The sequence below is a fragment of the Bos taurus genome, chromosome 19, assembly GCF_002263795.3.
Source record: "Bos taurus isolate L1 Dominette 01449 registration number 42190680 breed Hereford chromosome 19, ARS-UCD2.0, whole genome shotgun sequence".
Classification (NCBI taxonomy): Eukaryota; Metazoa; Chordata; class Mammalia; order Artiodactyla; family Bovidae; genus Bos; species Bos taurus.
Window position 1 is genome coordinate 43051063 of NC_037346.1, and position 14133 is coordinate 43065195.

Consider the following 14133-nt stretch of genomic DNA (forward strand, 5'->3'; position numbering starts at 1 on the left):
GGGCCAGGGCCACCCGGCAGGTGCGGCGGGAGCGCGAGAAGGGGAGACCTCGAGCTTATGGGTACGGACTCACGCGAGGTCATTCTTGGGATCAGGAAGACAGCGAGTTAATTTATGTATTCATGACAAATAAGTTTTAAAATATATTGAGGGACAGTCTGAAGGACGATCCCAAAACCTGAGCTTACGTCAGATGTGGGGAGCCAGCCACCTGTGGAGCAGAACTCGACCCAGCTGGTCCTCAGGCTCTGACACTACCCATATGTGATCCACTCTTTGTGTTCTTGCAGTGGCAAAGCTGGAGCAGGGTGACCGAGCCATCTATCTTTGTTAAAGCTCTGTGCCTCAATTGTTCCTTCCGTAAAATGGAAATGATGTTGCTTGCTCCAGTTATCCTTACAGGGTAAAGATACAATTAAATCGAGTATCCTCTATTTAAAGAAGCGCTTTTGAAAGGTAAAAGATGCCATGCACATGCAAAACAGGTTTGATTAATGTTAGGCTGCGAATCAAGCCTGAAATGATTTTAGACCTTGTCTCTGGTTCCAGCAGGGCTGTCACCCTGGGCAGTTCTGTCTTCCTCTTTCTCTCTTCTCCGCGAAGCATCCACCAGAGGACGCAGCTTCCCCCAAACTTTCCACCCTGCGCTTGGCTGGAGAAGCTCAGTCCATGCTTCCCTGCTAGTCCGGGCCCGCGGTTAAATCACTGCAGCCCCAGACCCGACCGGCCGTTGCCATGGAAACGGAAAGCCATGACGTCACCATTGTCCTGGTTGGTGTGTTGGAGTCCTTTCCTACATATCCTCAAGACTCCCTGCCGGGACTTGAGAGTCAAAGAGAGACACTAAACCAAAAAGACTCCTTTTCCCCCTTACCTTCTCGCGCCCCCTTCAGTTCAGAAAGTGGATGGGTGCCCCCGCGCGTGTCCTCAGTAACACACCGACGTTCACGCGTGGGCACGCAGAAGGCCCAAGCCTCATGCGTGTGCAGCTCCCACCCTGCCTCTCAGAACTTTCCCCGAACTCCGCCCCAATCCCAGGACGGAGGAAGTGAAGTCAGTCAAACAACCCCGTTCAGCGGGCCCCAAACCCGCAGGGGCCCTATCACTCCGCGCGCAAGAACCCTGTTCCTGGGCCCCGGGCCCCGCCCCTCTCCTCTGGGCCCCGCCTCCCAGCAGCGCGGGTGGGAGGCGGGGCCGGGGGCGCGGCCGCCGGGTTGGGGGCGGGGCGGAGGGGGGGGCCGCAGCCCCGGGCGGGGGCTCGGCGCGGGCCCGAGAGATGCCGGTGTCGGCGGCCCGAGCGGCTGCAGCTGCAGCGGCGGGGGAGGCGGCAGCGGAGCCCGGGAGGGGGGCTGCGCGGGGGGCCGGCGCGTAGCCGGGACTATGGAGGGGCAGAGCGGCCGCTGCAAGATCGTGGTGGTGGGGGACGCGGAGTGCGGCAAGACGGCGCTGCTGCAGGTGTTCGCCAAGGACGCCTACCCCGGGGTGAGGAACCGGCGTCTTGGGAGGGGGGCTCTGGGGCCGCGGGGGTGGGTGACTGGGGCCTGGGGGACGGACGGAAATGGGTGCTGAGGTAACCAGGGATCCAAGAGAGGGGTTTGGAGGACTGGGGAAGGCGTTAGGGTTTCTGGAAAGACTGCAGAGGTTTGGGGTGGGAGGAATTGGGGAGCAGGGTGAGATGAATGGGGCTTGGAAGAACCAGAGGATCCCGGAGGGGGCGCCAGGGAAATGTCGAGGGGGGTGGTCCTAGGCATTGGAAAGAGGAAGAATTAGGGCCTGAAAGGACCGAGAGGGGGGTCCGGGAGCCTGGCAGAAATTCCGCTGAGGCAGCCGCTCCCGGGATCTCCCCTTTGCCCAACACCGGACCAACTTGGGTCCTGGGGCTGGGCTACACGGGGTGTGGGAATTAGGAGTGCATTTGTCTGGGGTGAGGACTGGAGGATCTCATCTTGACCCATTCGTGTCTGCAGAGTTATGTCCCCACCGTGTTTGAGAACTACACCGCGAGCTTTGAGATCGACAAGCGCCGCATTGAGCTCAACATGTGGGACACTTCAGGTAGCCAAGTCCCTCTGGGTCACCCTGACTTCCAGGCCTCCCAGTAATCCCTCCCTGGACTAGATCCTTAGGCTCTAGTTCAACCCAGCCCGTCCATCCAATTCTGCTGCTGCTGCTGCTAAGTCACTTCAGTTGTGTCCGACCCTGTGCGACCCCATAGACGGCAGCCCACCAGGCTCCCCCATCCCTGGGATTCTCCAGGCAAGAACACTGGAGTGGGTTGCCATTTCCTCCAACGCATGAAAGTGAAAAGTGAAAGTGAAGTCACTCAGTCGTGTCCAACTCTTAGCGACCCCATGGACTGCAGCCTACCAGGCTCCTCCGTCCATGGGATTTTCCAGGCAAGAGTACTGGAGTGAGGTGCCATCGCCTTCTCCAGTCCATCCAATTCTAGGAGGAAGGAAAATCAATACTCTGTTTAAAGCCAGGGAAACTGAGGCAGAGCTTTCAGAGACACATAGAAACCTTGACCTGAAGGAGAAAGCCTGTCCCATCAGCTGGATTCTGCATACCTGGGAAAGTTGCGAAGGAATGACTTTTGTTTTGGAACATATTTCTTAGGAGCTAAGGCTGGGTTTAGAAAAGACATTTAGAATTTCTTGGGGTGGGGGGGTGTAGCAGGAAACTGCTTCTCTAGACTGAACTGTAGAAATCCAAGATCAGTTCCCAGAAGGAGAGTGGAAGAGCTCTGCTCCTGCCCATTCATCTCCAAAAAGGGAGGGTGTTTTGTTTTGTTTTAAATTTTTGCTTGGCTCCCCTGGAGAGCTATAGAAGATGTCTGTCAAAGCCCAGAAAGCACATGCAAAATTTTGTGAGAATGTTGAATGATTTCATGAGCTTCTCAAAGACCCAGAAGAGATTAAGAATGATTACTTTTAGAGACCCCCCCTAGGGAAGTGAAGAGCTTATTTCTGCCCCCTAACCTCCCTTCTGTCTGCTCTCCTCGGAGAAACAGATTCCTTGATGGGGACTAATACCCACTGTTTCCCATTCTGCTCAGCATGCCTTAACCGCCAGGATTGCTAAGGTCTCCCATTCCCTTCCAGGCTTTCCTCACTCTCAGGACCCTCGTCTGTCCCCTCCCTCCCTGTCTTCTCTCAGGTTCCTCTTACTATGATAACGTCCGGCCTCTGGCCTATCCTGACTCGGATGCTGTGCTCATCTGCTTCGACATTAGCCGACCGGAAACACTGGACAGTGTCCTTAAGAAGGTGGGAGCCTGGGGAAGCAGGACAGCTAGACTGAGGGGGACAGGGAAACGCATGGGCCAGGAGGAGGGAGTTAAAGCCGAGCATGGCCATTAGGGAGAAAGTGTGTGACAACCTCAACTTTTCCCATCATCCCTGACTTCCTGGAAGTCAGTCCTAGAGCTGGATATGGCATCTGGGGGACATGGGGGACAACAGGGAGAAGTACTCAAGGGATTACTTGTCCCTGGATGTGGGAGCCCCTGGATGGTGGAGATGGGAATGCTGCTGCTGGAGCTCAGGAAAGCCCCTGTGGTGTCCTCTGCAGGCCCCTATTTCCATGAGAAAAGCCCATGGTGAATGGACAGAAGTCGGCTAAGGCAGCCCCAGTTCTCAGTTGCAGTTGTGGGAAGAGAGGGGGGATTGGTCTGTTCCCAGGAACAAATTTGGGAAAGGGGGTGGGAATGGGAAGTTTCCAAGCTGGCCAACACTGCATGGCCCCCACCCTTGCCTTCTCCTTCTTTCCCTTCTCCCACAGCTCTGCGTGCTTTTCAGCCCAAGCCCACCAGTGTCACCTGCTTGCTTAATTACATGGGAGAGACTAGAGGGGTGCATGATTCCTACATGCTGTGAGCCAGGGGGATGGTTCCTACATGTTGTGCCTCCTTCTACCGCTGCATAACTTTGTTTTCTTGCTCCTAATAGTGGCAAGGGGAGACTCAAGAGTTTTGCCCCAATGCCAAGGTTGTGCTGGTTGGCTGTAAACTGGACATGCGGACTGACTTGGCCACACTGAGGGAGCTGTCAAAGCAGAGGCTTATCCCTGTTACGCATGAGCAGGTGGGCCTCTTGATCTGTGACCTCTCACCTCTGCCCCTCACAGCCTCTTTTCTGAAAACACCCTATTTGGCTAATCCCTTGACCTGGCCTCTGACCTGATCCCTTAACCCCGTGCCCCAGCTTCCTTCCCCCTTGCTAAACCACAGGCTAAGTCCCATGACCCTCTCCACTCACTCCATCCTTCCAGGGCACCGTGCTGGCCAAGCAGGTGGGAGCTGTGTCCTACGTAGAGTGCTCTTCCCGGTCCTCTGAGCGCAGCGTCAGAGATGTCTTCCACGTGGCCACCGTGGCCTCCCTCGGCCGTGGCCACAGGCAGCTGCGCCGTACTGACTCACGCCGGGGACTACAGCGATCTGCTCAGCTGGCAGGACGGCCAGACCTGGGGAATGGGAATGGGAACGGAAACGAGGGCGAGATACACAAGGATAGAGCCAAGAGCTGCAACCTCATGTGAGGGGTCCTGTGGGAGGAGGCGGGGGGCCTGGGGCACAGTTGTCCCACTGCTGGTCCTGGCTTCCTGATCTCCTGACTCTATTTGGGACTTTAGGGCGGGCGAGTGAACAGTTCTCCCTGACAAGGGAGTTGGAGGCAGAAGGGTGCCACTGTTTCCCACATCCTCATTCCGCTCCTGTCCAAGGCAAGTGGAGGGAACTAGCAGAGCAGGCATCTGGGCAGCAGGCTGGGATGGGGCCAGGGGTCTGGGGAAGCCAGCAGCAAGCAGTGACCTTGGTTGAGTCTCAGTGTATGAGGGGTGCCTTCCTCCCCACCTCCAGTCCCCATATCCTGGTCCTGGCACGCTTCCCCAAGGAAAGTGTCCACTCTCTGACCTTCTTTCTTCCTCACCTCTCACTTCCACAGCTGTTCTCACTCATCCTAACCTCCAGGCAACATGCACTAAATTAAAAAGCAAATTGAGGAGCCTCTCCCTTTCCCCCTGCCCCCATCTACCCACCAGTCCTAGCTCCCTCCCTCCCTTCCCCCAGTAGAGTCCAAATAAAGCCCATGTCCATGGAAAATGACTGTGGCTTTAGTTTTGTTGCTTTCTTAAAAAAAAAAAATCTACCAGTGTCTAGTAGCTGGAGGGAAAGTTAGGCTTCAGGAAGAACTTCCCTGTCGATGCCCACAGATAGAGCAGAGGAAAAAACTGTGAGTTGGATCAGCAGTGTTCTTTTAGGAGCCAGAGGTGGGAGAGAGAGGTGTCTTGGGACTATTCATCTCAGTTAATGAGCCAGACAATCCTAACGCCATTAGGGGGTTTTATAGTGGACTGATGTGCAATTCATTACTCAGCCCAACTGGGGCCCCCGCTAATGTGGGAGGGGGCCTGCTGAAGTGGTCCAGGACCCTTGATCACTATCTCCAGCCCCAACTTGGAATCAGCTGGTGCCCTGGGAGCTCTGGGGTAGGACATTAAAAGCCTCTGCATCCAGCTGACCCCATGCAGAGTGAAGTTTCCCAAGGGGACAGTCATTTGATTCTGGGATCTCCTTGGTGGCTGGGGCAGGTGCTGAATCCATCTTTCCATCCTGAGCAACTTGATGATTTTGGAGGGAGCACAAGATAAGAGTCGAGGGTCACACCTCCTCAACCTCCGCTAGAGAAGGAAAGCCAGTGGAGGGACTGGCCAGAGTACTTGTTGTCAAGAAAGACAGTGCTGGTCTGTTTTCTCCGGAGTCTGGTTTCGCATTGTCCTGTATTCCTTCCCTGGCTCTGATCCCACTGGCCTCTTTTCGGTGACATTCTCCCCCAGGAACCATCCATGGCTCTCCCCTCCCCCAGCCCCAGCCCGTTCTTGAGACACACTTCTGGGAGAGAACACAGACCTTACCCTCCCATCTGCTGGGATCCCCCTCTTCTAATTCACAGCCCCTCCCTCCCTCATTCATTGAACAAGTGTGTACTGAGCACCAACTGTGTGCCCGACACTGGCCTGGGATTCTGAAAGGACTAGTCTTATACTCTGGAGGCCAGCCCAGTGGGGAAGAGAGGTACCCCCAGTGTGATGGCGCCTCATTTGTGGGAGCTCCTTACAGCCTCAGAAGCCCATCCTCTGAGCCAGGTCCTTGAGGGTTGAAGAGGAGTTTGCCAGGCAGGGAAGGGGTAGGAAAGGCACTCTGAGTGGAGGATATAGCATGTGTGAACACGTGGAGATGAGGAAGAGCATGGCACGTTTGTGGCTGCCATGGCGGGGAGAGAATAAGACAAGGCTGGGAAGGTACATTGATGCAGGCCCCGCAAAGGAACCAGGAGTTCATTCTGGGGATGTGAGGTGGCCAAAGAGGTTTCAAGCAGAAAATGAAGTGACCAGATTTGGTTTTTTAGATAGATGGTTGTTTGGATGAGGTGACCCAGGGTGGGGGTGGGGGCTGGGCTGGGGGGTTCAGCTCTGTGATGCTATTAAAGCTGTTAAAATAGGTTTTCCCTTGGGACTTCCCTGGTGGCCCGGTGGTTAAGACTGCTTCCACTGCAGGGTGCATGAGTTCCGTTCCTGGTCAGGGAACTAAGATCCTGCATGCTGCATTGTGTGGCCGAATAGCTTCTCCCTTCCCTTTGCCAGGGTCCAGTCTTAGAACCAAGGAAATCCCCACCCCCTCCTGGCTTGTCAGACACTCCATATTCTCCCTCTTCCTCTGAGACTCTGTCCATCTCAGCCAGTCTACTCAAGGATTCCGGGACAGCTTCAAGGGCACTGGGTACCCCACCCTCTGAAACTGAGACCAGTTTAGGGGCTAACTCCAAGATCCTCTGCAAGTCCTGGACCGAGGGCGCTGGAGAGGGCTGGGGCCCAGCTCTGTGGATCTCAGTCTGGCCCTAGAGGCCTGACCCTTCCCCAACGGGGGCCTGACTACCATTGTCTTGGGATTTGGGGGCTGTGGCTTCTCATCACTTTGGTACAAAGCAGGCTCAAGCCTGTAGCTGCCAAAATACATCCCAACCTCCCTCTCCTGCCAGGCTCAGGGAGCGCAAATGCATTTCAATATCTGCCTAAAGCAAACATAATTAGGAAGATAAATCAGCTGGAGGAACCCCCAAAGTTTAATACATTTCCAGTACCACCGGGAACAGATTTTTGTCCCCTCTGCAGGTCTGGGCTGCCAGACGTTTTATTTGCACGGAGGAGGCTGTGCCTCTGGGCTGAGGAGCCCAAAGGATAGGAGGAGGGAATGGGACTGTTCCTGTTCCTAGATCCTCAAAGGCCCCTGCTGGCTGGAATGGGGGGGATCTACCCCCACCCCAGATGCAGAAGTCAGACCCAGCTTCCTCCCCTGCAGCTGTTTCCCCCACAAATTAGACACTCCTTTGGGAAACAATGTAGCCTCGTTAATCATTTAATGAAATAAACAACTAATCACACTGTGATGCCGCCAGTGTTTCTTAACACACTCCCCCGCCCCCAATCAGCCTGCCTTGGAGGGAGGAGGGGAAGGAAGGGATGGCAGAGGGGAAGAGCCTACAGCTGACAGAGGTTCATTCCCCTCAGGACCCCAGCCTTTCCAGAAGGGACGGTCTTGGAAAGTGCTTGAGATCTGGAGGCAGAGGTCCAAGGGTCTGGGTCCCCGCTCTGCTGCTGCTTCCCTGGGGAGCCTTGGAGGAGCCCTGCACACGTCTGAACCTCGGTTTTCACACATGGAAAAGGGAGTTGATGGCCACATCTGCCTCACTGCGCTGTTGAGGATTCAGAGAGGAGAAAGAATGTACAAAAGTTGTTTGACCCTTTGGATCAGACCCCTTTGGGTCTGAGTTGCTGTCAAGCTTTATTATTTACAAGGTAGACACCAGGCTTGACTGTCTCTAAAGCAGGCCTGATGGAAGCAGGAAAAGCTTCTTTGAGGGGGCCTCTTGTGCTGGGCTTCAGGCTGGAGGAAGATCAGAAGACAGGAAGGGGAGCTCAGATGTCTCCACACCTATCCTGAGGGCCAGAGAGAGCTCTAGGGACTCCTCCAAAGGCTGATGTCCTTTGGTCTCCATTTTTCTGAACTCCACTCATTACTACCTTTTCTAAAGTCTGGGTGAGGGCCCCATGTTGCCATAGTAACCCCACTCCAGATACACGCAGACTGGTCAGAGCTGGGGGCTCAGGTCACGTCCCTGAGGTTCCTGGTGGATGCCAGAACACTGGCAGGTGATCCTAGTACAGCTGTCTCCTTTGCTCCACTCTCTTCCCCAGGAAAAGGGTTCAGCTCTTCAGAACACCCCCCCCTTTCCTCTCTGCCAACAAAGGAGTTCTACACAGTGCAGCCCCCTCCCCCTCTCCCCCCTTCCAGCTGGGTTCCCAGGTCTCTCTCCCTTTCTAGCCAACCCTCTACTCCTTCTCCTCAAGGCTGGGAGTGAGGGTCAGAGAGAGGGGAGGCTCCCAGTGTAGGCATGTGGGGTGATTCCCAAACAGCTACCCGCCCCCCCAACCCACCCCCCTGCTCCCCAGCAGCCAAAGAGACAAGAGGGACACATACATGAGTGTTCCTCCCCCCTAAGAAAATGCCTCTGCTGTTGACTCCTAAATAACAGATGTCTGTCTGCATATTAATAGGATTGGACGAATAATTGGTGAGTTTTTCATTCAGTGTCAGAATGAACCCGGAGGCCTTATGTTCATGCACACAGACACCCACTCACCCCGAATCTCCCCTTCCCCCAGAGCACAATGAGACAGACGCAGATGCTGGCAAGCTTGACCCACAAAGGGGAGGGGCAGACAAGGAAGTGGGAGGAGGTGTCAGCAGGAGGGGGACTGCCACAGTCTGGGTCTGTCAGTTTTCTCCCTCTTGACTGCTATCTTACCAACCCCCCACCCCTACCAGGGGCAAAAGCTTGCATCTGTGAGATTTCACCATCATGCCAAAGGGGCCCAGAGGAAGGTGGGACCTGAAGGTAGGGAGTGGGGAGGTAGGTTCTGCCTCAGAGAAGCAACAAAGCAGTGGCCTCCTTCAGCAACGTTTTACCTAAATGAACCTGGAATCAGGGGCCCCCATACCCTGCTTTAGCCTCTGTGCCGGAGAGCGATGAGGAGCGAGGTGGAGATTTTTGAGTCAGATAGCTGCCATTTGGCAGCTGGGTGCTCTTGTGCAATTTCCCCAGCCTCTCTGAACCTGTCTCTAAGATCACTGCCTCCAACAACTGAAAGGATGGAATGAGGCAACATGTATCATGTGTCTGTTCTAGTGCCTGGTTTATAAACCACCCCCCTCCACACCCCAACAATCCCCTAAACACAGGAAGACAGTTTCAAAATTGCTGCCTCTCCTGCCAGACCCACCCTCGTTAGGGCAGGGGTTAATTAGAAGTTTAGTAATTATCCTAGCTGCCTAGAAACCAGGAGGAAAAAAATACAGAGAGAGCGGGAACATAGAGAGATTAGAGAGACACAGGAGAGAGAATTGATGAAACCCAAGGCCTGGAACAGAAGGAAGGAGACCACAGAGAGGTAGAGGGGCAAGCTGGGAATGGAAAAGGTGTGGCAGGCCAGTGGAGTGAAGCCTGAAATGAGAGTCTAGAAGTGAGACTATAGATTCTAGAAGCCCCAGCTCTGCCATGAACTCGCTGTTTGACTTTAGCAAGTCTCATCCTCTCTTAGCATCTTAGTCTCCTCATCTGTAAAATGAGGGGGTTGCCTTGCTCTTGGGGTCCCTTCTCATTGTGTGAAAACAGGAGTTGCAGTGGCGGGGAGAGGGGACAGGGGAGGGGAGGCGGGCTCCCCCCTCCCCCCCAACTTACTATGGCCCATCAGTCACTCTTGCACTGTGTCCTCTTTCCCTTGGTAAATGGATCTGCTGCGCCAGCAAACAACTGTCCATTGTGTCCTAATGAGGGACGAGCAGGGAAAACCAATCACTTATGATGCAAATGAGCGGCGGCTGCGGCCTCCTCGCTTTCACTGAATGCTGTATGCAGCGGCGGCGGCACTGCCCCAGTTGGGCCTTTCTCCCCAGCCCCAGTTCCCATCTGGTCCTGCTGGAGGAGGGGGCGGGCCCAGACTGGCCTTCCCATTGTCGTTCTTTGCCACTCCCGGCAAGGGGGCTCCACCCTCATAGCCTCCCAGAGGCCCAGCTTCTCTTTCCTACGCCAAAGAGCTCCCAGGGCAGCTCTGTTCTTGTTTTTTAATTAAAGTGAAACCCACATAAGGTGAAACTATCCATTTTAAGGTGTACAATTCCGTGGCATGCAGTGCATTCACGGTGTAGTGCAACTACCGCCTCTCTGGGCAAGGATGTCATGCTCCTCTGTCCCTCTCCACACCCCACGGGCTCCAGAGGCACAGGGAAGCTACCGAGGCCTCAGCAAAGAGTTGGAGTAATGGAGGTTGGTGTTGGGCTAAAGGCTGAGAAAAGCCCAGAGCTGGCCTGGGGGTGCGGAGAAGACAAAGCCTGCGCTTTAGGATGGATCCTGGGGAGAGGGATCAGGCTTTGGTGGGAAGCAAGAGATTATCACTGTCTTCTCCAGCACAGCCCTGGGACCACATCTTCAGGGAAGGGGCTCTTGTTTTTTAAATTAGTTAAAATTTAATTTTAATTATTTAAAGTAATTAAAGGGCCTGACCCCTGAGTCAGGCCCACGGGCTTACTTGCCCTCGGGCATGTGGGATCTGAGTTCCCCATTTGGGAGTTGAACCTACTTCCCTGGCATTGGAAGGCCAATTCTTAACTCCTGGACCATCAAGGAAGTCCCAGGAAACAGCCTCTTGAATTCCTGTAGAGATTTTTTTTCCCTTAATTTTTCCGACATTGGGTTAGAAACCAGAGGCTCCAGCACAAATCTCGGTTTCCATGGCTTTCACAGCCTCTGTATGCTTGCTAGATGATGATCCCACCAGAAGGCTTCTCACCCTGGCAGCTGCAGAGCGTTCTGAGACAGCCCCCAAAGCACTTTGCCTCCAGGAGAGACCTCCCCTCACCAGACCCCAGGCTTCACCAAGGGAAGATTTTTCTCTCCACTTGGGACTAGTTTATTGCAGAGTCCCACAGCCTAACAGCTGGGAAGACCCACATAAGTAGTCATTTGAGTTTCTCCTGCCATTTGGTTTGAGATTGTTTTCAAGAGAAGATGGCAAACATCTGCTTACCTGTGTCTGTTATCTTTGGATTCACCTCATTCCTGCCTCCCACCCCCACCCCAATCTGGGACATGTGGTGATGTTTTAAACAAAAAAAAACACAAAATCTCTTCTGGAACTAACCAGTGCCAACTGCTGTAGGATTGCAGAGGAAAAGCTTTACAGGGTCACAAACTTTATCTTTCCGTATCCCTACTCACCCGGAGTCCACACACTGTCTCTCAGACAAAACATAGCTCAGACACCATAATGAGAGCATTTTCATCTGTGCTCTAATGATAGGGAGTCCTGGATTAGTCAGTCCTAGGTGTGCCATCAATTCACTGGGTGACCTTTGACCAGACCCTGGACACTTCAGTTTTTGTTTTGCTGCGTGGTGCAGCTTGCAGGATCTTAGTTTCCCCAACCAAGGACTAAGCAGTGCAAGCGCCAAGTCCCAGTCACTGCATCACCAGGGAATTCCCATGGACCTCAGTTTCATCACCCATAAAGTGAGGATAACAATCTCTATCCTAGTGATCTCCTAGGGAGCCAGCAAGGAGAGAGAAATAATGGTTGTGGCAGTGCTTTGAACTTGCAAGATTATAGTGAGCATCCTAGTTATTTCTCCAGTGATGGTGGCACAGCAGCTTATCTGTTGCGAGTATTCAGTCTGTGGAAGGCCTGCTGGAGGACACATGGGTGGGGAAACACCTTCTTTGTCTGGGTAGGTAGTGGTTTGACTCATCACAAAGCAGTGGGCTTCATGAGATCAAGGAGGAAATCTGTAGGTGTGGGCTTAGAAGAGGAAGAGTGATTCTTGGACATTTGGATCTCTCATACTATTTCTAGAATGAATTTGGGTGCTAGAAAAATGGGTGGGAGGGACTGAAAGAAATTAGCACTCTCGGTGGCAGAATGTGGCTGGTTTTCTTGCAGGTGGGGCCAGCAGTTGGATAAGGCCTTTACTCAATGAGTCTATTCATTTATCCTTCAACCCCTTCATTCAGCAAATACTCACTGGGTACCCAACAAGGTATCCCCAAGAACAGAGCTAGGTTATAACAAAGATAAAATAATTCTAATCCTGCCCATAAAGACCTTCTTGTCAAACAGAGAACATAGAATATGTACAGAATAACTTAGAAAGTATCATAAATAAAGCAAAACTTTTGGGATGTTTGGGGACGGCAGCGGGGTCGGGGGGGATTCTGGCCTGGAAGAAGTGGGAAAGGCTCTGTGGAGGAGGTGGGATGGGCAATATTGGGGCCTGCAGAGATGACAGAACAGGACACACTGAAGACAAGACAGAATGTGAGCAGAAATCTGTGAATCCCCATATATGGTGGCTAAGGTACCTGAAAGAACAGCAGGTGAGGCATTGATGAGGATGGGCTTCAGCTTGGAAGGGACAGTCTGAGACACGGTAGGTCAGAGAAATACATCCTTAGAAGACTTTCCAACTTTTCTTCTGGACCCTTCCGCCAATTCTGCTAGTTAGGGGTGAACTGGGACTTCTGGAATCTTCTGACTTTCCACCTGGCCAAATCCTATCCAAGCTCCAAGGGTCAGTTTGAGATGTTTTGCCCCTAATACTAAGCCAGTGGTTCTCAAACTTAAGCAGCTTTTTGTTTTTTTAATAGTTATTTGTTTGGCTTCATTGGGTCTTAGTTGTGGCACACAGGATCTTCCATCTTTAATTGCAGCATGTAGGATCTAGCTCCCTGACCAGGGATAGAATCTGGGTACCCTGCATTGGGAGTGCATAGTCTTAGCCACTGGACCATCAGGTAAATCCCTCGAGCTTGTTTTGGAATTATTGCTTTCCTCATGGTGTTTCTGATTCAGTGGGTCTGAAGTGAGTCCATGGAATTTGCTATCTAACAAGTTCCTAGAGGATGCAGTTTCCGCCCACCCCCATTCCCCATCAGGGGCTTATGGCTTGGTTTGAGAATCATTGCACTAAGATTGCATGCCAAATAGCCTTATCATTCTGGGTCTCTGAAACTAGGTCTCAAAGTTCCTGTTTGCCAGCCTTCATAATGTGGAGATGTGAGGTGCCCCGCAGCAGGCAGAGCCCACCACACAGCCCCCAAAGGACTTCTGAACCAGAAAACGCTATTCTTTTTTTTTTCCCCTGGCTGTGCTGGGTCTTCCTTGTGGAGCATGGGCTCTAGAGCACATTGGCTTCTTTGGTTGTGGTGCGAGGGCTTAGTTGCCCCACAGCATGTGGGACTTTAGTTCCTCGCCTAGAGATCGAATATGCATTCTCTGCGTTAGAAGGCAGATTCTTAACCACTCAAACACCAGGCAAGTCCCCCCAGAAGATACAATTCTGCAAAGGTAATCAGTGGCTTCCTTGCTCCACCCATTGAATAGTAAGCAATTAGGCGGCCAGGAATGGATCTTTCCTCCACTCTTCCACAAGCCTAGCACATAAGAGTCCACCATAGAACCGGCACGTAGTCACCCCTCAATCATTAACCTTGTTATCATCTCCTAGGACTGGTTCCCAGCACAATTTAGCTTTACACAAATCTTTGTTTGAATCAAACTTTTGCCACCTCCTTCTGTAGTGTGACCTTGGGCAGGCTGCTTGACCTCTCAAAATGTTATTTTTAAGCTGGGAATAGAGCCTGGCATTTTGTAGGAGTGCTGCAAATGATCAGTCACTTATGATTATGATTATTTATTTGGCTGCATTGGGCCTTAGTTGCAGCATGCAGGACCTTTATTGCTCATTCTCTAGTTGTGGCTCCGGTTCATTTGTGGCACACAGGTTTAGTTGTTCCATGGTATGTTGCGAATCTCAGTTCCCAGACCAGGGATTGACCCCTGCATTGCAAGGCAGGTTCGTAACCACTGAACCACCAGGGAAAGTCCCTTGTGATTATTACTGTTGCTCCTGAGAGCTGGCAAGATCAGATGGTCCCCAGAACCCAGGATTGGGTTTCCATCTCTCTTTTTGATTGAGTCTTCTTCCCATTGGCCTCTGGTTTTGCCCTCCTTGGGCCTTTCCTGTCA

General features: G+C 52.8%; 1 protein-coding gene across 2 annotated transcripts; it reads left to right on the forward strand.

Moving 5' to 3' along the window:
- Window positions 1-1263: 1263 nt before the first annotated feature.
- Window positions 1264-5101, forward strand: RND2 (Rho family GTPase 2). 2 transcript variants are annotated; one of them, NM_001192266.1, is made up of 5 exons: window positions 1335-1482; window positions 1968-2055; window positions 3157-3266; window positions 3948-4082; window positions 4270-5101. In NM_001192266.1, exons 1-5 carry the CDS (start codon window positions 1381-1383, stop codon window positions 4534-4536), a joined length of 702 nt encoding a protein of 233 aa, NP_001179195.1. In that variant the 5' UTR covers window positions 1335-1380; the 3' UTR covers window positions 4537-5101. The 2 variants fall into 2 exon arrangements, with proteins under 2 accessions (XP_005220769.1, NP_001179195.1); XM_005220712.5 differs by lacking the exon at window positions 3948-4082 and having other exon boundaries at window positions 1264-1482.
- Window positions 5102-14133: the final 9032 nt, after the last annotated feature.

Bases quoted from the DNA above. Each gene is read 5' to 3' on its own strand.
- RND2 (NM_001192266.1), top strand. From the start codon at position 1,381: ATGGAGGGGCAGAGCGGCCGCTGCAAGATCGTGGTGGTGGGGGACGCG. The intron at 1,483-1,967 runs GTGAGGAACCGG...TCGTGTCTGCAG, and splicing joins CCAAGGACGCCTACCCCGGG to AGTTATGTCCCCACCGTGTT. The intron at 4,083-4,269 runs GTGGGCCTCTTG...CCATCCTTCCAG, and splicing joins TCCCTGTTACGCATGAGCAG to GGCACCGTGCTGGCCAAGCA.